General features: G+C 37.0%; 1 protein-coding gene across 4 annotated transcripts in view; it reads right to left on the bottom strand.

Annotated features, from left to right (window-relative positions):
* Positions 1-80: 80 nt before the first annotated feature.
* LOC103578826 (transcriptional activator cubitus interruptus) overlaps positions 81-24978 on the bottom strand; it is a 71441-nt gene continuing 46543 nt past the window's right edge. For 2 of the 4 annotated variants that reach the window (XM_053741182.1, XM_008560025.2), the window contains 8 exons: positions 10786-11036; positions 10387-10488; positions 8335-8526; positions 6569-6816; positions 4682-5095; positions 4420-4584; positions 2804-3745; positions 81-2719 (listed from right to left, as the gene is read on the bottom strand). In XM_053741182.1, the coding sequence (XP_053597157.1) occupies positions 989-2719; positions 2804-3745; positions 4420-4584; positions 4682-5095; positions 6569-6816; positions 8335-8526; positions 10387-10488; positions 10786-11036 (4045 nt within the window). In that variant the 3' untranslated portion in view covers positions 81-988. The remainder of the gene's footprint in view (positions 2720-2803; positions 3746-4419; positions 4585-4681; positions 5096-6568; positions 6817-8334; positions 8527-10386; positions 10489-10785; positions 11037-24978) is intronic. The other 2 variants (XM_053741183.1, XM_053741184.1) reach the window with 2 other exon arrangements.

Raw genomic sequence — 24978 nt, 5'->3', positions numbered from 1 at the left:
TTAACAACATTTTTAAAAATTATTTATCTATACCTCAGATACATATTTTGTTATTAATATAAATTAATATTAATTTTTAAAAATATTTTATTTATTATATTCTATTCTATTCTATTGATACAAAATGATTTACAGATATGTATAATATTCACAAAATATTTTAATTAATTAATTATTAATTATTGTCTACGTAAATATAAAATTCACTTAAAATTAAATTATATTAATAAAAATTTAAGAAAACCTCTAGGTACTAAGTCTCTAACTCTCCGAAAAACATTTTCCACGAAATAATTTTTCTTTTTTCATTAAAAAAAAAATTAAAACCATTTTAATTAATTAGTACAATAGATCCATGGAAAATGTTAACACGTGATTGTTTCACTGTAATTAATATAAGAGTTAATATTAAAAAAAAAAAAATATGATCTACATTTTATCTACATCTTAAAATTTAATATTGGCCTTGCAGTGTCTACATTAATTACATAAATGCAATTAATATGATAAAAATAATTGATCAATTACTTAGTAAACATTACAATAATATAAAGAAAGCTTATTATTATTATTTTTAATAGATAATAATTTGTATTTTTAATATTTATCACAGCGTACATCGTACACTCTTAACTGAGCTCGATAAATTTAAATGTTATTACAGTACAGTAGAGTAATTATTCATTTTATTTAAAATATAATTCGTAATATTTCTCACTCCAATAAAATTTTACGGTTACTTTCACTAGATAAAAATATCTAAAGTATTTTTTAGAAATTTAATAAACTACAATTGTTATCATTAATGTTATTTTTATAAAAAATTATTAGTATTTAATGTAATAAATATTTAATAAAGGCACTGGGTTGCGTAGAAGGCACATGGGCCACCGGGAGGTAGTCAAAAAAAATATATTTATTCCCAAGACCAATAATAATAATGATCGATTATCGATTGTAAAATAAAACGACTCAAGCTAAACAAAATTTACTGAATCATTTGCAGAAATCTGTTTTCCTCAAGAAGAGAGCTCAGGGACGAGGTCATGTCGTTGACGACCATGTTGGAACTCGCGGGCAGAGGCTGAGGAAGGGACAGAGGATGAGTGGAACTGGAGACGTTGGTCTCGTGAATTTGGGTGCCGGACCAGTTGCGACACTGCTGCACATACTCGAGTGTTCTGCGGTACGAATCCTGTCTCATGCCCTGGGGAGGTTTCGCGGGCGAGCCTTGCTGAGATTGGCTGATGTCACGGCACTGGATCTCGCCCATGTTGTGGCCGTTGAAGCACTCGGAGTAATTCCATTGGCAGTTGCATCCGAACTGGTTGTGGGCGCACTGAGTGGCTGCTGGTTCGCAGCCACATTGAGACTGGACCCGGCAATTATTTTGCCTTGCGCAGATTGGAGTCATGCCTTTGGGTAAATTGAGTTGTTGATTTGCATGATTATGTCTCGGCGAGTGGGCGATACCTGGATGGACGCAATTCGCGCCTAGTTGAGTGCACTGTAGATTGTTGGCTGGAGATGAAGCTGGTGCTGGTTGTCCTGGATTTATTTGCATATTTTGCATTGGTTTTATAGCGCCTGGGGCACAGTGCTGCATTGTCGGGCACTGGCCTATAGCAGGACTGTTGATATTCACGTCACGTAGCTGGTCATTACCTGGAATAACGTTTCTTACGGCGATGTCATTCATGACGTGATTATTTACTCGATTGCATTGGGTCTGAGTTTGCTGGCCAGCACACTGGGTGTTGTGCATATTGATGCGCGCCCCGGGACTTGGAACTTGCGTGCAGTGGGGAGACATCTGCGGGCAATTGCGGATTTGGGTGCAAGGCTGGACGAGACCGGGCGAGTGAGAGACTGGAGAGCAGTTTTGAGCTTGAGGATGAGCTTGTTGGCCCGCGCAGTTGGTGTTGACTTGCCCTTGGCAGCCGTAGGTTTGATAGTAGACTTGGTGGTTCTGCTGATTGCAGTTCCGAGTCAATTGCGCAGAAGTCTGTTGGATATTCTGTGGCATTCCGTGCTGAGGTGGCAGCGCACCGGCTGCTGGAGAAGTCATCGGTTGGTCACTCATTTGACTGGGCGCGTAGTGAGATCCCGGTGACATTACTTGACTCACGGGACTAGGCTGCATTTGAGAGCCGCAAGATTGAACTTGTCCGTAGTTTTGCGGTGGGCAGTAGCCGGAAGCCTGGCTCATACGTGAGCTGGGACAATGCGAGTAAGCTGGAGAGGGTACTTGGTAATTTTGACAGTTTGTTTGCATCTGCTGCTGCGGCTGCTGCTGGACTTGAGGCGACTGCGGTGGATAGCAGGTTTGCTGTTGGTTGTGCTGATTGGTGTAGTTACAATTTTGCTGGCGCTGATAGTGGAGAGGGTTTGTGCAAATCGGTGACTGGCAAATAGGCAGCGGACTGCCGCGGTAATTAATCTGGTTGCCACCAGCTTGAACTTCATTCAGGTACTGCATCATCTCGTCTGGAATAACTAGTTTGTTCTCTACCATCTCTCCCTCACCCACTTCATCCAGCACGACTTCTTGGTTTGGATGGAGCTCGGGTAGTTGAGCTGATCTAGGTCTCGGTGGAACTGGTGGAGAGGTTCTTTGTGCTTGATAACCACGAGTGGGTTCGGACATTCTACGGTCACCGGATGGCTGAGGAAGACAATGACTGGTTGCTGTCCACTCGCTAGGAATACCTTGAACTCCCTGATTAGCACAGACAAAAAAGAAAATAATTATTATAAAATAATAATAAATAAAATAAATAAAATAAAAATAAAAATAAATTACCTGTAAAGACATGTTCTGAGTTTGCACAACAAGATTGTTAGTATTGTATTGAGTCTGAAGAGGCCCAGGAGGATTAATTCTGCCGGAAGTGGTACTCATTTGACTACTCCTTCTCGAAGTACCCGGACTAATTGGATCGTAAAAGCTTCCGGGACCCGCGGGTCCGATTCTCACAGCACTTACGGCACTTGCTTGACTACTTCTCCGACTACCAAAGTCCGTAGACCTCATGCTGCCATAGTAAGTGCTGACAGTGCTGTTGCTGTCACGCCGAGGCTCGCTCAGAGGCTGCAGCCTCAATTGCAGGTCAGCAAGACTAGTCTGCCGCGTGTTGCCACCTTCCATTTTCAGATCCGTGATTCTGCGATTCAGATCGCCGATGTTTCCCTGAGAAGCCTGTCCAGAGATCCGGGTGCCACGAATCCCGACGCCCGGTGCCAGTGAAGGCATCGCCTTCACATTAAGCCGACCCTTCATGCGATTCCGCGAGTGCGGAGGTACCTGTTGGGTCTCCATCCCTCCTACCATCGCACGTAGAGCGACTGGAAGGTCCGCGATGTCCAGATTATCTGGTTCCTCGCTCCAAGGCTCGTCTAGAACCACGCCGTCGACAGCCATACCACCAACACCCACCATTTCGTCGGTGCATCCACCAACCAGAGGACTTCCTTGCTGCTGAATCATTCCCGGAGGACTATTGGCCTCGCTCTCAGATTTTACACTCGGACTCGACAGACTCGGCGTTTTCGGATGCAAATCTTCACTCCTACTTGGACTGTTACCTCCAGCACCCGCTTCGTCGCTTCCTCCCCCATCATTGCCACCCTTATGTTTCTTATTTGCATAAAATTCAGCTCCGTGTACTGTTTTCACGTGTTTTCGCAGTGACGATGGGTCTGTATATCTTTTAGTACATCCTGGCGCTTTACAAACATACGGTTTCTAAAAAAAAAATTATTAATTTATTAAATTTCAATTGAACATAATAATTTTCACTGAATAAAAATTATATTTTATATTTCAACACAATAAAAGTATGTATAAATAGTTATTTCTACGATCTACTGATAGCAATACTGTAGATTGCTGATTTGACACTACACAAGAAATTTATTTTTTAAATAAAAATAAAGTGCCCAGGAGTTCATTTCTTTTATATATTTTTAGATAAATTTTTGACATAAAAATTCGTAGCTGTCATTGCCCTCATGACAAAAACTTGCCATAGTATCTAATTTATTTAAATAGTTTCCAAATATACTATTAGTTCAAAAGTTTATCTATATATATATATATAAATATATATTGACCGCGATAGCTTTTGTAAGTTATATCAGATCGAAATTAAATTTTGCGTCTATGAGCAAAGCTTACAGTTCAAAAACTAGCAGTCGGTTCACAAATTTTTAAATAATAATTAATTCTATTGATGTTACCCTAAAATTTATTTTTGCTACTGCCACGTGGAATTTTTTACTTCAAATTGAGTACAAAATAAAATTAATAACATTCTTTTACTTTTACTATTTAATATGTAATTAATTATAATTTTTTTTACTGTAATCCAGTGATTACTCTTACGTAAAAATTTGATTATTAAATGAAATATTAATTACCTCATTAGAATGAGTTCTATTTTGGTGCTTAGCTCGATCACTGGCATTACTAAAAGCTTTACTGCAACCTGGATACTCGCAAGTATAAGGTTTTTCACCGGTATGAGATCTCAAGTGGGTTTTTAAATTCTCAAGTCTCGAGTACGCCTTAAAGCAGCCTTCAAACTATAAAAATATAATAAAGTAAATACCAGTTATTAATCTACAACATATAAAAAAAAAAATAAAAAAATATTTTCTTTTGTGATAAAAACAAACTCACCGTGCACTTGTGAGGCTTTTCACCTGTATGCCGTCTCATGTGAACAACAAGCATGTACTGAGCCTTGAATGGTTTTTCCTCTCTCGAACAATCCTCCCATCCGCAAACAAAGCTCTTTTTATTCGCATGAATATGGTCATTGTTGATGTGCTTAACGAGATCATCTTGAGTTGGAAACTCGAGACCGCAGTCTCGCCAGTGGCAATTGGTCTCAATAAAATCTCCCGGCTCGTCCCTCAAGTCCTCGCTGGGACTTAGCCCCTGGGGATGCGTGAGCGGCTGCGTCGTTGAAGTGGCCGTCGTCGTCGTAGCCGGTTCCCGCTTCACTTTAGTCTGCCTCCGTGATGATGTATCTGCTTCGGCGGCAATCGATCTGCTTGACGTGTCAGATCCCTTTCTACATGACTCTGTGCCCTTTAATTAAATAAAAAAATAAATTATTATAATAAATACACCGCTTCAACATCAACATCACCAACAACTTAATACAAGTTACAGCTGAATTTAAATTCAAGTCTCTGACACTCAGTACCCTGTATAAATAATACTCTGTCATCATGAGTTAATTACTTTGTCAAAGTATATATATATAAATATATATATGTTTAATTTGCAACACGCAATTCAGTAATTATCCTCAGCACTTAGCCGTAGCCACGTGCTAACTTTAAGACCGTAACAGCTTTATATTAATCGATCCTCGGTAGTATAGAGTCGACACCATAAAGTGCTGGTGAACCAACCATATATATATGTATATATAAATGATATGAAGAAAACAACCACACTTGACTATACACTACTTGTTACCCAATATAGACATATAATGGATATATGTACGTGTATATAATAATTTTTTGCGTGAGAACAAGTAACCATACATGTAAGAACTCTTGATCTTTACCCAGGTATCATTATTATTTTATTTTAATCTTACTTAGTCATGCTATGTAGTCTTATAGAGCACTCTGACGTCTGAGCATAAAAACTCTCAACTCAAGTTTTTTATTTTTTTAAATATTTAAATATGCATCATATAGATATGATTGTTTAGGGTTGAAATCTTTTAGGCTAATGGTAAAAAAAAGTAAAATGTGAGTCAGTACATTACAAGTGTTTCCTAATAATTTTGTTGAGTTAATTTTTTTTTTTAAACTGTTTATGAAGTTTGCATACCGTCAAGTGTCAAATTTTTTGTCTTTAAATAAAAATAATTGGTTTTTAAATTTAAACTGGAGCTACAGTAGGGTTTGGAAAAATTAATTTATTTATTTAAATGGAGACTTGTTCCAATACGGACATACTAAAAATATTTCATAATTTTTTTTTGCGGTACTGTCCTTTAAATTAAAAATTATAAATAATCTTGTAGGAAGTCAAGATAATTTGCATTACGACAATGTTAGCAATTGCTAACATAAAATTAAAATAAAAAAGTAGTTTCGATAATAAGGGGGCTTAGGAAGTTTTTTCATAAGTACGTCGATTTATAAATTTATAAAAGTGTATAATAAAAAAGAGTAAAATAATAAAATTATAGATTTAAGATTAAAGATTGAAGAATAATCGACGGATAGCGTAAGTAATTTACATGAGATTGGTTGAGTAATCCGATGACCGTGAGTGTAACACGATCTTCTACTCTTTCCCAGTATAGTCTTTAGTCTTAACCAATAAAGTAGTACTGGAAGCCCGTGGGTCTCGTGTTAAGCCCAAAACGACGATTTGTTTGCTGTACGCAATCACGCCTGTGTCTCACTTTAACGTGAGCAATCAATTTAAATTTTATTCCTCTACTCAACGTATTATTTATTGAGGTAACTTGAGTACTCTAGTGGTACCCGGGTACCACTGATTGTTTTATTTATTGGACAGGTTGATATTTACCTCCGTTTTAGAAGGCAGGACACCGTGAGGACCCACCGTCGTCGTGGCACTTGAGTGCGGCGGAACGAAGAGCTGACTGTGCGGCGAGAGACCGTGAGAATGTGGATGTCCGTGCGGATGAGGTGGCGGTGGAGCTGGTGGCTGAAGGGGATGGGGAAGAAGGGCCGCTGCACTACGGAGGAGGTGGGCTTGGATTTGCTGGATATGTGGTGCCATTCCTGGATGCATACTCAGTGCTGGACTCATTGCTAAAACATAAAATTAATAATTAATAATCATGGTCATTTACTTTTAAAATAATTCATTAATTTAGTAATTTTATTAAAGAGTTTAACAATAAATTTTTTTTCAGGTGATTGATACTAATTCTGATGCACCGCCACACACTTCCGGTTCACAGCTCTAGTCTGCATCTTAATAGACATTTAAGTAACTCTTATTATTGTCCTCGACTTGAGACTCGGGAGCTGAGTCTTGACGATTAATTTTATTGGTTATTAGCTACAATGTTATTTAAAAAAAAATATGTTTATATTTTTATTATTTATTAAAATATAACAGAGCTGAGTTGAGATGAATAGTTCGACTGTCTGGTGTAGGTAGATAATTATTTTATCGTATGAAATAAAATATTGATGTGTTTTATTATCAATACGCAGAAGTGTTATTTGATATTTAATATATATATATATATATATGTAGATAATGTAATTCTTGTGGTTTCTGTTGAGAAAGAATTGAAAACTGAAACGCGTTAAATAAATATTTGATAATACGTGTAATTGATGTCACCGCGTGGAAAAATAAATTTATAAGTGACATTTGATTAAAATAATGAGAAAAATTTTTGATGTCGACAAATAGATGAGTGGGTAATTTATAAATTGGAATGACATATAATATTGATATTGTTAGCGCGACACCAGTACACGAGTACACGACAAAAAAAATTGAACAATGTTCTATTTTAAAAAACGTCAATTTAAATATTGCTCGCAGAGATTTATTTTTAAAATCAACAACAAGGGGAATTGCAAGAGAGAGAAAGAAATAATTTGAGGTAAATGACCTGACAAAGAATAACGATCAAAGAGTTTAATAGCATTTTTAGGAAACAGGAAGTCAGTAAAGATGATCTGGCAGTCGCCAAACTGTTTAATATTTTTCATTTTTTTACACTTTTATTCCTACTAAATAGAGCCATAAATTGAAACAAAAACCAGCAGTAAATTTAGATTACGAGGGTTTAATTTTTGATGAACTAAAATATTGTCAAGTTGGCAAGGAAGAGAATAAAAGTAGCAAAGAGATTATTGGCTGTTTTTAATTTAACGATCAAGGGATCTGCAGTCTGCTAGACTACTCGTCACGGTAGCTGAGACGTAAGACTCGTTATAACTACTGATGTCTGCATCAAAAGCCTGTCAGTTATATTATTACATCCCCAGCTGTAGCATTAACCGGAGCCTGGTTCGTTAGAGATGAAGACCAAGATGAAGATCGCGAAGTAAAGTTCGAAAAAAAAATCCAATCTCAGTATTTTTTATATTTACAAATAATGTATCGATAATTGCATCAATCTCTTTAACAAGACACTCAATATAATTATAAATATATTATAATCACTCAATTTAGCCGCATTTATTATTTTTATCATTAATATTAAATTTTTTTAAATGAAAATTAAAACAGCAGGATGCAGATAATTAGCCGGCATTACAAGCAAGAGAAAAAAAATAAAATAAACAAGATAAGTATGGACTTACCGGCTGAAAGGTGGCCGTAACTACCGCTGGCGCTGCTACTCCTCGATCCATTGACGATCGATGCCAAGCTGTTGGGGCTAAATCGGATCATGCTGTCTATGTCAAACCGATCTGAGTACGGAGAACTGCTCAATGCGCGTTTGCGACTCGCTCTTATTGCTGAGGCACGTGGGCTTCCCAGTCTTGAAGACGCTGAAAGTTTAAAATGATGGTTTATTATGATAGCCAGACAATTAGTATGCAAATCAACTTGCAATTTATATAAGTAATTAAATAAATAGTAATAAAAATCGTCAGGAAAAATGAATGACCAGTGGTTAAGTCCACCAATGTCTTTATACTTTAGTAAAGAGATACATTATCGTGAATTATAAATTGTATGAGGGAACCCCAGGTCTGCGGTCAGGGATTTTAAGATCCATTAGCTTACAAACCGCAGACTCGGACTCAACAACGTAATGCGCAAACCACTTTTTCGTAATAATGTTGATACAGAACACCTATGAAATAATGAGAATAAAGGAGGAGGCAAATGAGCTAAAAAAAATGATATTAAAAAGATGTAAAAAGTTGAAATTTTAGTGGATGACTTATTCTCGATGCGGTTTAGGTATGAAGAAAAGACACACTCTGGTGGTCCGAGAAAACGTTTACAGGAACGTGATATAGCCGTCTTTCCGGCCGTTTGCCGATGTGGTAAACCTCCTGTATATTATATTTCTCACCACATTAACTCATTTTAAAATTATAAATCCTCGATCTTCGACCTTTGCAATTAAAAACATTCATTGGTTGTTGTTATTATTTTTATTTTTATTTTTATTTTTATTTGAAACTTTAAACTTGTTCATGTTTGGTGAGGACTAAAGAGTTGGTCCTCGTTCTCGCATATTCATGAAACACGCCCAGAGTAGCGAGCGAGCAAGCTGAGCAGGAGCAACAGCGAGTCTGGAGCCAGCACACGGGGGATTAAGACATGTAAATTGGTGCAATCGGCCAATCCGATCGGCACTGCGAGGTCGTGATACTTCGCCACATGCTACCAAGGCTACGTATATATTTATATACAAAGAACTTTTATTTGAAGTATACTTTTTTTCACACATCGAGCCCGTCTACGCTACACTAGTCCTCATCTATCTGCTAGCTTATAAATTTAATTAAAAAGTAAAACCCATTTAAATTTTTTTTCTGCGGGCGGCAGTTTGATTGGTCGTTGAGCAACGTAAGTGTAAATTGATCTAGCCTGACACATTAATTCGTGTGTCAGACTACAAAGGAGAGTGGCTGTGTAGTCTAGGGTAGGTAGAGCAGCCTAGTAGGGGCTAGTTGAAAGGACAGTTGAAAGCGAGAAAGTGATGAACGATCTCAGGATCGTGGAACAACAGCAGCAACAACTAGAGGATTGGAAACGTGAGACAACCTGTAGCTTGCTCGAGGTAAGGTGTTAATGAGGTCGTGTCGCTTCGAGTCGATTCAATTATGCGCACGGTGGCGACTAACGAGCCTCATTTCTTCTTTATTCTTCATTTTCTCTCTCGGTTGCCCTTTTGCTGGTCGTGCACTCGGTCTATAAGCTCGAGTAGTCAGGACTAACAGTGCAGTGTAGTCAAGTCAAGTAAGACGAGGATCAGAAACCAGCAACAAACTCATACTCTGGCAACTTGTACCTGCGTCGTGTCCTGGACTCTTGTTCCCCAGGTATCTTTGGCTCCCATGAGCATACACATTAGCCTATCTTACTTACGATATCGCTGTTTCAGTCAAGATCAAAATCTATCTCAACTTTGCACGTCTGGAATTCTCAACTTCCACTCCCTTTTGTACTTTCCTCTTATTTACACCCATTGTCGACTCTCTGATACCTTGGACCTGTATATTTTGAGCTTTACTGTGAAAGGTCTTGTCAGTTAACTCAATTCGCTATCTGATAAAACCACTGAAGTAAACTACTCCACTGAATTTAACATTTTTCCTGATAATTTTTTATCACTTCATGTAAATAGTACTGAGTTTTAAGTATAAGGTATAGTTTAATCATTGATAAACTACCTGGACTCTTACCATCGATGGAAAAAGGAAACTCGGATGACGCTAAGGTACTTGCTGGCCCTGCTGCGTGTATGAGATACTCTGGCCCCAATCCACCCAGCCCTGAAATAAATAAAAATATAAATAAAAATAAATACGGAGGATTTTGTTGTTTTTTAAATTTCAAGTACTTTTTAGATTTTGAATTTGAATTTAAATTTAAAAAAAAAGAAAGAGGAAGTGTAAGAATAAAACGATCCACGTGCCTTCCGGCGGATATGCGGGTTTACAATCAGCTACTCGAGAACATCCGAGTGTCGTCGAGTGGTCACGAAGATATTGAACTACATAGACTAGATTTTTTTATCGTGTCATGTATAACATTTCGGTATAGAGATTGATGATAGTGAAATAGTTTACCGTGTAATGAGGCGTTGGGACTGTGAGAAGAGGCCTGTATCTGGTGGTAAAGGTGGTCCATGTAGTTAATACGGTAGGCTGGGTGCAGTGGCGTATGGTCTGAAAGTGGATGACTACGACGGAAGAAATCACCGGTCGCAGTGCCGTTTGCACCGGGTGTTCCTGTCCCTGGGTCACCACCTCCGTTACCACTTGCGGCTCCACACCCTGGACTGCCTGCACTGCCGATTGCTGGAGATCCTCCAGTTAATCTGTAACAAATGAATGGTTCAATAAATTACTATTTCAAATTTTTCATTCATTTTTTTTTTAAATTTAAAAAATTAGGAGTCAGATTTAGTTATTTAATTCTGGTCGGGCTTCGTAGAAAGAAAGGAAAGAGACGCGATGAGAGGAGTGAAGGTGAGCGTGTCTTGTTTAATAATTCTGGTGATGTTGAGGGAATACGTCGTCAACGCGTGACGTTTGAGACAAAAAACATAAATATTTAGTTGTATTTGTGGGGAAATTAAGCTTTTTGTTGTGTGTCGAGAAGTCTGATATATTGTTTAAGCATATATATATATAGAGGTACTAGGCTGAAGAATAAAATGAATAAGAGCAAGAAAGTAATTTGAGAGATGACGATTGGACACGCGCGAAATCCATGCAAATGGCGCGTGTCTTACTTAAAGTGAATCTTCAAAGATCCGCCCGAGACCTCGAACCACTATTGGGATTTCTCATCTCTTTCGACGCACCGTCGACCGACTCAATCTTCTGTCTCGAGTCAAAAATTATTGCTCCGAAATAATAAAAAAAAAAAAAAAAATTTTAAATACAAAGTCAAGACGAGTTCTTAAATTATTTAATTTGATAAAAGTATCAAGACTATTGACTACTTGGTACTTATTACTACTGTTTAATCACAAGTTCTTAAAGGCAAATATATAAATTACAAGTGTATATGTACATATTACATACATTTTATTTGTATTTACTTGTAAAGTTTGCTGTGTAAAGATATTTTTTAAAAAAAATCTCATCAGTGGATGGTGTTTGATGTTTACCCAGAGTCTACAAATCTCGATTACCCACTTTACCCACTAAGGAAGAACCCCCCGGCGTTAGCTGGTTGGTCAATAAACCAATGAATGTTCGCACGACAATCGACAAGTCTTAACTCAATAACCGGATGTGCTAATAAAAAAATATAAAAAACTTCCTTTTCTTTTTTCGTTGGTCATTTTTTTTAATTTTGTTCACACTATTAATCAGCTGCCAACAGCGCATAGTCCACTAACTTTATTTGTAATAATAGCAATAATTAATAACCCGCCTCGTTAAAAATTGATAATGACGGATTATTAAAAATTTTTGGATAAAATCCAAATAAGCGATAAGTTGGACAAAAATGATAATTTGACATAAGAAGTCATATGATAATTGGTGACGAGTATGACCGGGTGCATGATTACATAGAGCGGCAGCATCTAAAGTCACCAGCATCATACTGGATGTGATGTCGTCGTTTTGGTTCCCGACTACAGACTTTACTTGACTTGGCTTGACTTGAATTTTCTTTTCCTCTTGTTTGTTTTACTTCGTCGCCTTTTTTTTGTTAATTCATTTTGCTTAACATACATACATATATATATATATATATATATATAACAGACAGCAAGAGTATGCAGAGCGGAGAGAACTTTAAGACAGAGACCAAGCCGATTCTATTTCGAATCCTGCTGAGTGCCAGATGACTCGATTCGTGCACAAGTCTCTTTCTTACACACTATCTCACTCTTTATATATATGTATTTGGTATCTTTGGGAGTTGTACACGCACACGAATGCACACCCTCGCCTCGTTAATGCGTACCGTGCTCTGTCTTCTTGTCTTAAGGCCTCGACAAGTTAAGACCAAGAAATAAAAATAAAAATATTAAAACAAATAAAAATAATAAATTACAACAAACAAAACTTTAGTCGTTAACTCGACACACCGGAAACTACGGGCATCTATCTTTATCTGTAACCATGGCGCTTAATTTTGAGTTGGTGAATTTTTCTACACATGTATTTATTCTTTCATCTCAATTACTTAGCAATTACAGAATCTACATATTTCTCGGTAATTTTTGATGAAAATTTGTCTATTTATTTTATCAGCGAAATTTTATTGCAGTGCCGTAAATAGTAAATCGACAAGTGTGCCGTGACTGGTTACGAACTTTCCACCTCGTTAATAAAGATATTAATAATCCCGATCAGTCTTTACAGCTAATCCAAATGCGACGAGCAGGTAGACGAGGCCAGTAGGCAATCTTTTAATAATAATGCCAAGAGAAGAGTTTAACCGACGGGGAATTTAGTAAAATTAAGAGAGGTAGAAAAAACTAATAAATGTCCAGCCTATAAGTCTATAATATCCTTCCACTAAACTATTCGCTGGCAACTACACAAACTACTAATTTAACAAACGAGCAAAGCCACAAAAGTGTGAGCTTGTTTGTATAAATAACTTGTAGTTTATTCGCACGGAAAAATATCTCTGTCGTTGTTATTATTGTTGATGATGTTTACGCACAATTATAAGGATGCCAGGGCGAAAACACGCGCCTCGTAATTTAGATTCGTCTATGCTATATAATATACTACTGGGTGGATTTAACAAGCCACCGCGGATTGCATTAATTAAGGTACTTAACCGGGTTATTTATTATACCTGTAAGATCCTTAATATAATCTAGCTAATTATGATACCAAGGACGCTATTAAATTACCATATTTACTTTTTTATTATATTATTCAGTGATATTTTATTTAATACCAGGTAAATTATTTTTTTTACGCGATTTAAAAATAAGTGGATGGATGAGGATCTTGAGGATTTTTGAGTTATTATGAATTCTAAGATAATGAGAAATGATACAGTCATTTGGTTACAAGTAATAAAAAACTTTAATAACTCTTTTTGTTCCTTGTCGGACCACCGGCTGACCAAATAGCGTCACGGGCCAGACACCCCCGGTCCCTCCATCACCACCTCCCACCCCCCTGTCCTCCTCTCCTCACTTTACCCTTTAACATAGCAACCAATCTCACGGGCAATCTTCCGCCATTTTAATGTCTCAATCTGTGGTTTTGCGCGGTGGGCGGCATTAAAAATATATTCACCAAAGATTAATCTCGAAAAATTTTTCTTTATATATATAAATATGTGTGTGTGTGTGTGTGTGTGTGTGTGTGTGTGTGTGTATGACTAAATACCAGGTAATATTTAAAATCGTTTCTTTAGCCACCAGATGATTATCATACGTCGAATCCAGTAAGCAGGTGCGTCGTCGTTGATGTCGATTTATTTGGTTATTCATTGGATCGGCGTTCAGTTGGTTGTCGGTCGATCGCTACCAACATGCTCTGTCTGGATTACATGTATTATAAAGCGACGAAAATCGACCGGAATACGAATAGCCGAATTATGAATAAGAGGACAACCAGTATGTAGTTATAGTCGGTCTTTAAAAATGATTTTATTAAGTATATTCGATATACATATATTTATTTATATCCCTATAGAGAGAATGAACAAGATAAAATGAGCTACGGAGATGATGATAAAAAGAAAAAAAAATGAAAAAGTCTAAGATGATGTAGTTGATGATAATGATTTCCTTTCCTCGATAATTTATCGTTCAACACGATCGTTAAATTCTCCATAAAATGATTAAGATCTATTTGGTATCGAGCATGGGGACATGAATAGCGTAGATCGAGGAAAATATGTTTGTACAAATTGCGGATAAAAATTTTAAATAAATACAAGCAGACGGAGTATTTGCTTATATATGTATATATACATTTATTTAGTAGTTAATTTATGTAAGCTGTGGTCGCGGCTTAAGGCTGTATACTGGGTAACGACCAGAGTACGGGGAGGAGGCAGAGGATGCTCTCGGCAGTTAGTGGGAAAACAAGACACGATTCTTGATCGACGGATTCGATATGCGTGTGAGGATGCCACGCCGCGTTAATGAAGTAATTCGTGCGCAAAAATGTGTGCACGCTTGTTCCGTGAATTATTCATTGAGTTGGGCTACAGTCATCAGCGAAAGCCCAAGAGAGGTGGAAATTATTACAGAATTGTGTTATTATGTATTTCAGACCAGTAATTCTTACCAGCACATTATTAAATTTTAATTTTTTTTTTAGACGATTTAAAACTTTCAAAAAAAAAAGTAAATCGTTATAAAGCAATTAGTATAAAAAAATGTTTTAAAAAAATGAGGACATAAAGTATCGATAATTATTTATCAAGCTCGTAAAGAGGATTTTAAAAAATTAACCAATTAGAGGGATTCCAGTGTCCGGGCTGTACCGCTAATAAACGATCAACGATACTCGCAATAAGTGATCGGTGTACGTTGAGTGTAAGAAGCATGTGGAGATTAAAGACACACGCGATCGCAAAAGAAATCTTTTTAAAGCTCTGGTAGGTATGTGTGTAATGAGCGAACGCTAAGCGCTTGCTGACTTAAATTCAAGAGATCGTGGAGAAATGAGACCCGTGACTAATGACTCTATTGACCGAGCACCGATCATTACAAAGACATACCATAAATACTATCATATATACATATTATTGTATTGTATTCGATTTTATTTTATTTTATAAATAGAAGCTGAAGAAAGGATTAGAGAAGAGGAAAGTTTTATTCAAAGTTGGTTTTACAGCGGCTCAGCTTCGCAGAATGGCTTCCGTTCCCGGGAACCAGATGATCCGATCTTTCGCGCGAAACCCAACGGGGAAAGTGAGAGGTACCACACACTCGTCAATACATGCATGCTCTATACATACATTTCAGATGTACATGTGTACATAAATACATTATAAATGGCTATATTGAGACTTAAAATAAGAACCGTGTTTTCAACACCAGCCATTTGACATTTCGACCCGCGCCAATTATTTATAAAGTAGTAAATAAATTTTTTCACGGTAAATTTAATTCATTAGTCGTGTAATGAATTGTAAACAATTTTTTTAAAAATAAATGTCTTAGGTATGAGGCGATAAATTTATTTTTTTTGTTGATTGCTGTCGGTAATAAAATGCGTACACACGATCCAGAGAAACTTAGTATCATTTATTTGTTGGGTGACCAGAGCCAGAGTCTGGTTTAAATTCATTGACACGGCGATCTCGTAGTCTAAGTCGTTGTGATAAAGAGAACTAGTATAAAGAAGCAAAAGCCGATGTAAGTTAAGTCTTTTCTTATTTCCAGAGATACTTATGGTTGTATTGGGCGAGACGGGACTTGGACTCACGTGTTGGGATTCACGTTCGACACGCGAGTCACCCCCTTGTGTGTGTACAGGAATCGTGCTCATGAATTTATCTTGAGATTCTGTCTCTTTTGTGCAGCTCACTGCAGCCAAAGTTTACTTTCTGCTCCTCTGTCTACGTAGTCTGTGGATCTTTGTTCCCGCGGCGCTGAGAATTCCTATTTTATTTATATTTAACTTGGTTTTATTCTTTTTATCGCTGCGTGCAAGGGAAGAGGATCAGCCAAGTGACTAAATCGCGGAGCAGGTATCGAACGAGTTTGCCGTGAGCCCAGGAATTCTTTGCTGCTGTTGCATCCGTCCATGTGTGGGGATTTTGTGTACATGTATATGTGAAATTTGTATATAAATTTATGTATATACAGTGTATATGTATGTAACGGGGTTAATTAATTAATTAAGAAAGAGAAGAGATGTGGGCGCGCGATCTGTCGTGCTTTATAGCGCCTCAGTATTTCTTTATACTCGAGTATCAGCCATTTATACAAATTAAATGGTGAAAAAAAATCCATTGCATAAAATCAACACAACTGTCTGGAGGATAAATTTGTGCTGGTAATAATTATGCGAATATATTGATTAATTAACGTTTATAAGTAATTAATTAATGAACTTTATAAATTTTAAAAAGGACTAAATGTCGCTGCATAAGTATATAAATTATTTATATGCTGATATTATATGAATTTTGTTAATTAATAAATAAATTAAGTAAAGTCAAGTCGAGTCGTTTTTTTAAATTTAAACAAAAATTATTCAAGGATGTAGCAATGGATTGAAATAAATATATTTTAATTTTTGAAATGACTTAATAATGTAGTGAATTTATATATAAGTTGTTTTATAAATTCATCTGTATTTTATTTAAGCTGAGGAATGAGTGCAACATGTCTGCAATGTGGAAAAATAAACAGAGGGTTGAGATGTAGTGTAGAAAGGATGGAGGAAGACTTAGCTGGGCATCATTCGAGGGGAAGAAAATATATATGTACGTATGTATATGGCAAGAGGTTTTAGGTCTCGGATGAGGGCGAGGAGGCCAGCGGCGTTGGGTTGCCCGTGTATCCGCCCACGTAATCTTGATTGTCGACACACCTCCACTACCACCCGGTCGGCGCATCGAGTTGCGAACTTGACCAACAACGGCGTCGGCACATATATTTTTATATATATATAAATCGACTGAGCTTGTGTGCACATCCACGTCTGACTATTTATTTATATATACACACAATTCTGCAGTCAACTTTTTTCCTCGACACACAAACACGCGTACTCTACACATCAACAAGTCTATAAACTCATAATGTATTGTAAAAACAAATATAAATATATATGTATGTATACAGTACATAATGTATATTAAATTATATCGGAACGGTTTGCTGCGACCTCGTGATTACTGACGCAAGGCCGCGTAAAGTAAATAGGAAATATTTAAAAATATATGTATGTAAAGATTTGATAACTTTTTTTTGCTGGTAAATATAAGTTGGTAAATAAACCTGTGGGAAAAAAATATTTTTCGGCTGAAAGGGGGTTAATGACAGGACATTGGCCTGCGAAATAAATGGATGCATAATGGTTTGCTGTTGAGAGAGGACGGGGTTGTAAGAAATTGGATAAGAACGTTAAGAGGCGCGTTGGCTGGATGCTGCAGCCAACTTGCCTGCTGATATATTGTACACGAGGTATACATATATGCGTATTTGTATTTATATATATATATATATATATATATATATATATATATATATATATATATATATATATATATACAGTAGAGTAGAAAGAGCTGAAGAGAAGCAAAAGGAGTATGTAAAAAAGAAAGTGAAAGACCTCTCTAAAGACAAAAGAGTGAGAGCAGATTTATGATCGTTACTGCGAATCCAGGCTCTGGCTCTGACTCTGGGTTTGGGTTTGACTTTCAGGTCTCCGATCTCCGGCTACTTGTTTTACCGTAAACTGTTTTACCGTGCTGAGGATTCGACTAAAAGTCAGATCGGCAGGTCTTAAAACTCAATTACTACGCCCGGTCGGGTTTTATATATATGGCACATGAATAAATAAAGACCGGGCGGTTCGGATAAGAATGTTAAAGATGATCGAGCGACAAGGACATCGGGCTGCTGTTGGTATAATAATTATTTCATAAATCGGCGAGTATGCTCGATGATGCTGGATAGTGGTCTTTATTGAGTCAGTGGCGGTGTATCTCTTAATTAACGCGCGCTACTCGATCGCGCAATCGAGTTTCGAGATCTAAAATCAATTTAGATCCCGTCCCGGCGATAGCCTCACTCGCTTTGGCTTCTCTCCTTATTTCCACGGGCATAAAACTCCCACAAAACCCCTGTACGCTCTTTTTCCCTGTAGCTATATGTATATGCACGATTACGATACACTGAACCAACCGTCTTATTCTCATACTCAGCATCCAGTCTGGGTTAGTGTGGATACGAGAATACGCCAGGTAAGACGTGGAGAGGAACCAATAAGTAAAGATGTGGTAACACAGGTATATAAATATATATATACATATATATATATATATAAGAAAAGAGTTTATGCAAGTCGGATGATGCTGACTCTGTGAGAGGGACGATAGTCAACGCTGCTGCTGCCCCGTGGTAACGTGGGTAACTTAATATTCCGGGTAATAAATAAGAGAACTGGGCTCTCTTAGGGGCCCGCCCCGCAAAAAACCCCCTGGGGGGTTCCACGAGAACCAGAGGAGCAGAAGATGCTGAAGAGAGAAAAAGAAGAGTGAAAAAAAAAGTAAAAAAACGCCTACGCTCGTGTATATGCATCCCTTGCATTAGTCTGTCGTCCTTCCGTTATCTCTTTTATTCTGCACTGAGTGTTTTGTTATTTTTATCGCCACTGGCCCACGACCTCGACCTCCACTCCGGGACATAATTAAGTTATTAACATTTATTTAATATTTCATTTCATATTGACAACTTGATAAATAGCACTTTTATTATGTACTGACGAAATAATTATTGATGTATGGAAAAATAATAATAATAAATATATATGTAATCGGTACATGTATAGAGGAATAATAAATGACAGTAAAAAATGTGTTGAGATATTTTATTGAGCAGGTGCTCGTGTAATCTTGGTTGATGGCGAGGGTAAATGTACGAGGCATGTAAGACACCATCTCGAGCGTTAAGTAAAACGCATAGCAGGGACGGCGATCTATCCGGCCTATATATATGTACATATAAATTTATAAACGTATAAAGCTGAAATAAATAATATCATCTGAGGTAAGTTAAGTGTGTTGTGTGTTTATTTATTTATTTATGTTGAGTATAAAACTAAAGAGCTAATGTCGGCAATCCAAGAGTAGTTTGATTTTTGCTGTGATTATTCGGACGGTCATTAAAGTTGTAGTCTGTGGAGGAAATGAAGGCCGTAAGTCTCGGGGGAGAAGGTGTCTCGGCAATTAGTGGCGACAAAAACTCTGGCTGTTTCGCTTTGGTGAGTATAGTGCCCGTGGAAGGTCGAGTAAAGAGTATGTGAAGTACTCGTCTGTGTATAGAAGAGTTTTGCAAAAGTATCGTGTATAGTTTCTCAGATGTACTGAGGAGAGCTGAGCTTAAGCTTGATTTCAATCGGCCCGACCGACCGGAAAGTCGGAAACGATTCCATTAAGACCGCTGGCTATTATTTTTTGTTAACACTTTAAATTGTACCTTTTACTTTAATCCTTTATATTTTTTAGAAAATTCCAGTGGATTTAGTTCTTTGGGTCCAGCTCCAAAGTTTGCTTTTCGAAGAAATTTAAAAGCTTTAAAATTGCCTAAAGCGGAGGACGGTTCACGCAGAAATAAAAACAAAAGATTATTCGGAATGCCTGTGCGTGGGTCTTGTCTCACTCTTAGTATTTATCTTTCTCTGTTGTTTCTCCTCGAGTCCTCTTATATTAGACAACCAGGTCCTTCCATCCGGCCGCATCTCTATCAACTACCATAAATAATTCCCTCTGTCTCTGTCTTCGGTTGCTGAAACTGGACTCTGTTGGCGCGGGCCTCGATGTACTGGATGGAGCCTGTAGTGTTTTTCGGCTCCTCATTCTCTCTACACTCCCGTATGCTCCACTGCATTCGAAAAGAAACTCACCGATGTACCCAGACCGGTCTCCAAACTCGAGAATCCTTCTCTTTCTTCTTGCGCACACATCCACACACACACACACACACACACACACAAATATATAACATGTGTATGTGTGCAGACAATTTAAGGCTCAGATTGGAGCAAAAAATAATGTCGCTCAATTGAAATTGAACTTCTATTCGCTGAATATAATAATTATCATGTTGATTAAATTCCTCCCTTATTTAACGTCTTATTTATACTGATACCGCGAACCGCAATATATATCGTAGTGTTCTATCGTCTAGTTTGTTTCGCCATTAATATCATCATTATCATAATCATCATGATTATCATTATTATCATAATGATTATCCATGTGTACACAGTGGACGCGTGCACTACCACTCCAGATAGTACTTGCACATATATTTGCACATATATTTACAGTTGGTAATGCGCACGCAACAGAAGAAGAAGTGCGTCGCTCGTTAGTGCCACTAATTACGTAGCGCGTTTCTTTATTCTACCGCGGTTGTGCTTCTTCTTCGTCTTGTTCTCGGTCTTGGACTCAGTCTTATTCTTATTTCAAACTTTCCATTCCCTCCTGTTCCTTACAGGCACTTAATTCACGTATATAGGTATCCATATATGCTGATGATTACTCTATAGCTTAAATAAAATTGTCTGGTTACTGCGGCGGGAAAACAAAATTAAAACACATAATAAAGGCACACACGTTGTTATTTATAAGGTAAAAAGTCCATACATACATTACACATATAAAAGTCGGTGAGGATGTAAAGACAACGCCGGGTAAAAAAAATAATCCGGTAAAAATATATATGTATATATCTTAACATGTTTTAAATTGCCTTTTACTAACACGCGCGATGTGAGATAAAAATAATAACAGAGTAGAAATAAAGGTTTACAGACATGCCGAGAGATATCGATCGAGCATTGTTTTTTATTTATATTTTAGTGTTTTATTTTATTTATTTTATCAAGCTTTTAAAGTCGCTGTGTAGTGGATAAGTCGGAAAGTAGAATAGCACGTGAGAGACGGATGGGGATACACATGGGGATGTTGCTGTTGTAAGTGGACGATGCGAATTAAATGGGAATGAGAATGAGAAAGAACGAAAGAAAGAAAGAGAAGAAGGTTTATAAGCAACCGCGTCCACATCCCCTGGAAACAAAGTCAACGTAGCGGAGGTCTTTATTCGATCGCGAAGGCGAATCACGTCCACGACAGGGAGAGACATCGTCTCGTAACAAATATGTATCCCTTTCTTTTATCCTCAAGTTATTCTTCGATCTTTCTCTCCTACTCTCGTTCATCTTGGTTGTAACGCCGCCGAGTTGAGAAGACTTGACACACACACATTCAAACAAATGTATATCACTGTGTGGATGTCGGATACATTTATTGTATGGACACTCACACACTTGTGGGCTTAACTCAACAGAAGGATCAACGGCTCAAGGGCATGTGTGCGTGTCTACCTGGGAGTCACTGACGGCCGCTGCCCAGTCCCAACTTATAACTCCCAACTCGGCCAACGGGTCTAACTAACTAGCGTACATGCTCCTCTATATTCTACCCACACGTTTAAACTTCTCTCTACACCATACCAACACAACACATCAGCAACATCAGCATCAGCGCTGGATGAGAACCAGCTGCGAGTACGATCAACCGACAACTTCATTCCTTCTAAAGTATTCCGAGGACACTTTCCGTCGTTCTTCGTCGTTACAATGCTTTTTATTTCCTTTTTTACCTTTTATCAGCAAAGACAATGTACCATAAAAAATAATTTTAAATGCAATTTAAAATAAACAACAAAAAAAATGAAAATATATCTACCGCTTGACGTAACGCTAATTTTTTATTATTTTTTATTACAAGTCTTTAAAAAAAGTGCAGCAAGACACTTTATATTAAGATTTAGTATTCGCTCGGTCTGTGATCTCCAGCTGTAACAAAGAGACCCGTGGACCCTCTACTCAGCCTTGATTCACGCGCATCAAATTGAATTGCCCAAGATTAAGAAATTATACAGGATCTTGCAATATGAAGAAATAAAGGAGCCCGTCATTTATTTGATTTGCGGTCCTTGATTATGTAGTCGATAGGATTTTAGATAAATAAAAAATAAAGTTGCTTTTATTTAGACAACTTAAGTGTATGTATGTGTATACATATATAGTGAAATAAACTGGCGTCTTGTAAAGGCCAACAGACCCAAAAGCGATCTCTATTATGCCCAGAGCAAAAAACTCATCCTATTTCGCCCGTCCTCTCTCTCAATTTCTGGCATTCCTACTACTACCATCACTTCTTCTTCTTCTTCTTCATCTTCTTCATTTTCTACTACTACCACCACTACAACGTTTTTTATCTTCTTTGGCTTATTCTTATTCTTGTTCTTCATTCTGTTCTCTGCAGTAGCAAATAACTGATGACTAACTATCGCACACGCACACCAGGAAGTTTGGGATGGTTTAAAAATTCGTGGTATAGAGTACTTGAAATAAGCCTTATGGCATATTATACACACATATGTAGATATATATGTGTATACATTCTATATATATATCCGCAAACAGTCAACAGAATGAAAAATGTTTGGTTATAATCGAGGGTACGGACGTTAAAAGTCAAAAAATAAAAAAAAATGTACGTTGGTCTACTCTTAAAATTTTTCGTCGTCTTGTTCTTATGGTTCTTTCAGTATCTTTACTCAACTTGTTCTCTCAAGCTGCTAAACACGTGGCGCAAACTCGTATCGAGGACGTCGCGTGCGTAACTCTATATTTACAACGTCTCGCACACGCTTGCACGGATCATTGCCGGTGAGAATAAAACACAAGTAATAATGTAATGTAAAGACACCAGTAGTTACAGTAGCCAGCAAACCAATCAGAGGATACACACTACTGAGTTAAGAGTAAGTATAAGTGTAAAACTCAAGATAATAACAGAACCAACACGTGAGGAGGTGAATTGTCTTAAACTCTTTATTCATATTATTGACGATGCCGAGCAACGCCGCCTACTCTCTGCAACTCGCTAACTTAAACATCCAATTTACTCAGCTAATATATGTTTATCATAATTCATAATATTTACATATATTATTATTTACATTTATCAAATTTTACAGAAAAAATTAAACAGACGATTTGAGACCAGAAAAATATTTTTTTCCTGAGTGTGCACATGATAGAACACTATTCAAAAAATAAATTTTTTTAACAAAACTTCGCGGAAAAAATTAAAAAAAAAAAATTATCATGATAGATATGAAAGAATTTTGAAAAAAAAATTTGTATGGCTGATTTTTGAAATGGTCCATTGTACCCACTTTCCTCCACATATCCTCCATATGTATATCAATAAAAAAAATATAGTCTATTTTAAGACAAGAGGCCGGATCCAAACATTTAATCTGGAAATATCGTGAAAAAAATCATCAAAGGGTTTATTTAAAGTTGACTTTTTTATTTAAACTGCGGACGTAACGTCGTACGTTTGTTTGACAAACAATCCACCAAGGTTTACCAAACAAACCGTCTAAAGTATTTCTCACTCCAGTGACTTCATTGTCCACATCCACAGTGTACTTAAATATACAGAGCAAACTGGGTAGTGTATAAACGGAGCACGTTCCGTTTTATTCTCGATATCAAAAGTTAACCGTTTATTGCTTTATTAATACTCGACAATACGCGACGCCTGCTCCAATGTCTGTGGTAATGAGTAAATAAAAAAATGTAAATAACGTGTTGAACGTCAATGCCGTTCACTTATGGCTCCGCAGGTCGGGGATAAACAGTGAAAGGGTTCAGAAGACTGTAAACTATTAACCGCAGAGTTATAGCTGAAGAAATCCACGCATCGATGCACCCATTTAATTTATTTAATGGTTTATATTTATGAATTTCCTATTCTCGATAATCAAAGTAAAGGGTTAAAGGACTTGTTCGCCGAGAAGGGAGAGCGGAGCTGAATAATCAACGGGTGGTGTGTGGATCCCCAGCTCTTGCTATTGTTCTCCGTGTCCCCAAAAACAAGTAAACAATGGAAACAACTTCGTTCGCTAACGTGTGTCGTGCTCCGCCTTGATCGCGTTCATGTTTTGCTTTTATGTTTGTATTTATATATTTATATAATAGCTCTGCTTTGATTATTGAGGTTTTGTTTTTGACTTTTACTCAAACTTTTACCACTACTTTGATTTTAAATAAAATATTAACCGGTGAAATGCGTCTCAATGACTTAGTTATGCATCAACGAATCCTTTATTTTTATTACTCTCTTGTCCAGTAAGATACCAGTCACCCGCGAGCACGTGGTTCGTTATAGTTTTTACGGGTTTTGAGTCAACGAACTTACACCAGGAAATATATGTCTTGCATAATTTATTTTTATTTTAATTACTCGTTTTAACGCAGGGTGTCAATGTGCATAAATAAAAGTGACAGCGTTTGATAAATAAAAAACATAATAATAATAATAATAATAATAATAATAATAATAATAATAATAATAATAATAATAAAAGTAAATAAAAAACAAAAATTGTATTGAATTTACATACAATCCGTAGAATATTTTAAAGTCTCGATATATCACAGAAATCGGTATCTGATTCAACTGCTCGAATCGAACAACCGGCTAACGAACGCTCAAAAAGGTTTTATACGGTTTTTTTTGTTATTTAACCAACGATCGTGATCAGATGCATT

The sequence above is a fragment of the Microplitis demolitor genome, chromosome 8 (assembly GCF_026212275.2).
Source record: "Microplitis demolitor isolate Queensland-Clemson2020A chromosome 8, iyMicDemo2.1a, whole genome shotgun sequence".
Lineage (NCBI taxonomy): Eukaryota > Metazoa > Arthropoda > Insecta > Hymenoptera > Braconidae > Microplitis > Microplitis demolitor.
Note: the sequence above shows the minus strand (reverse complement) of the source record. Positions and strands in the feature narration are given on the sequence as shown.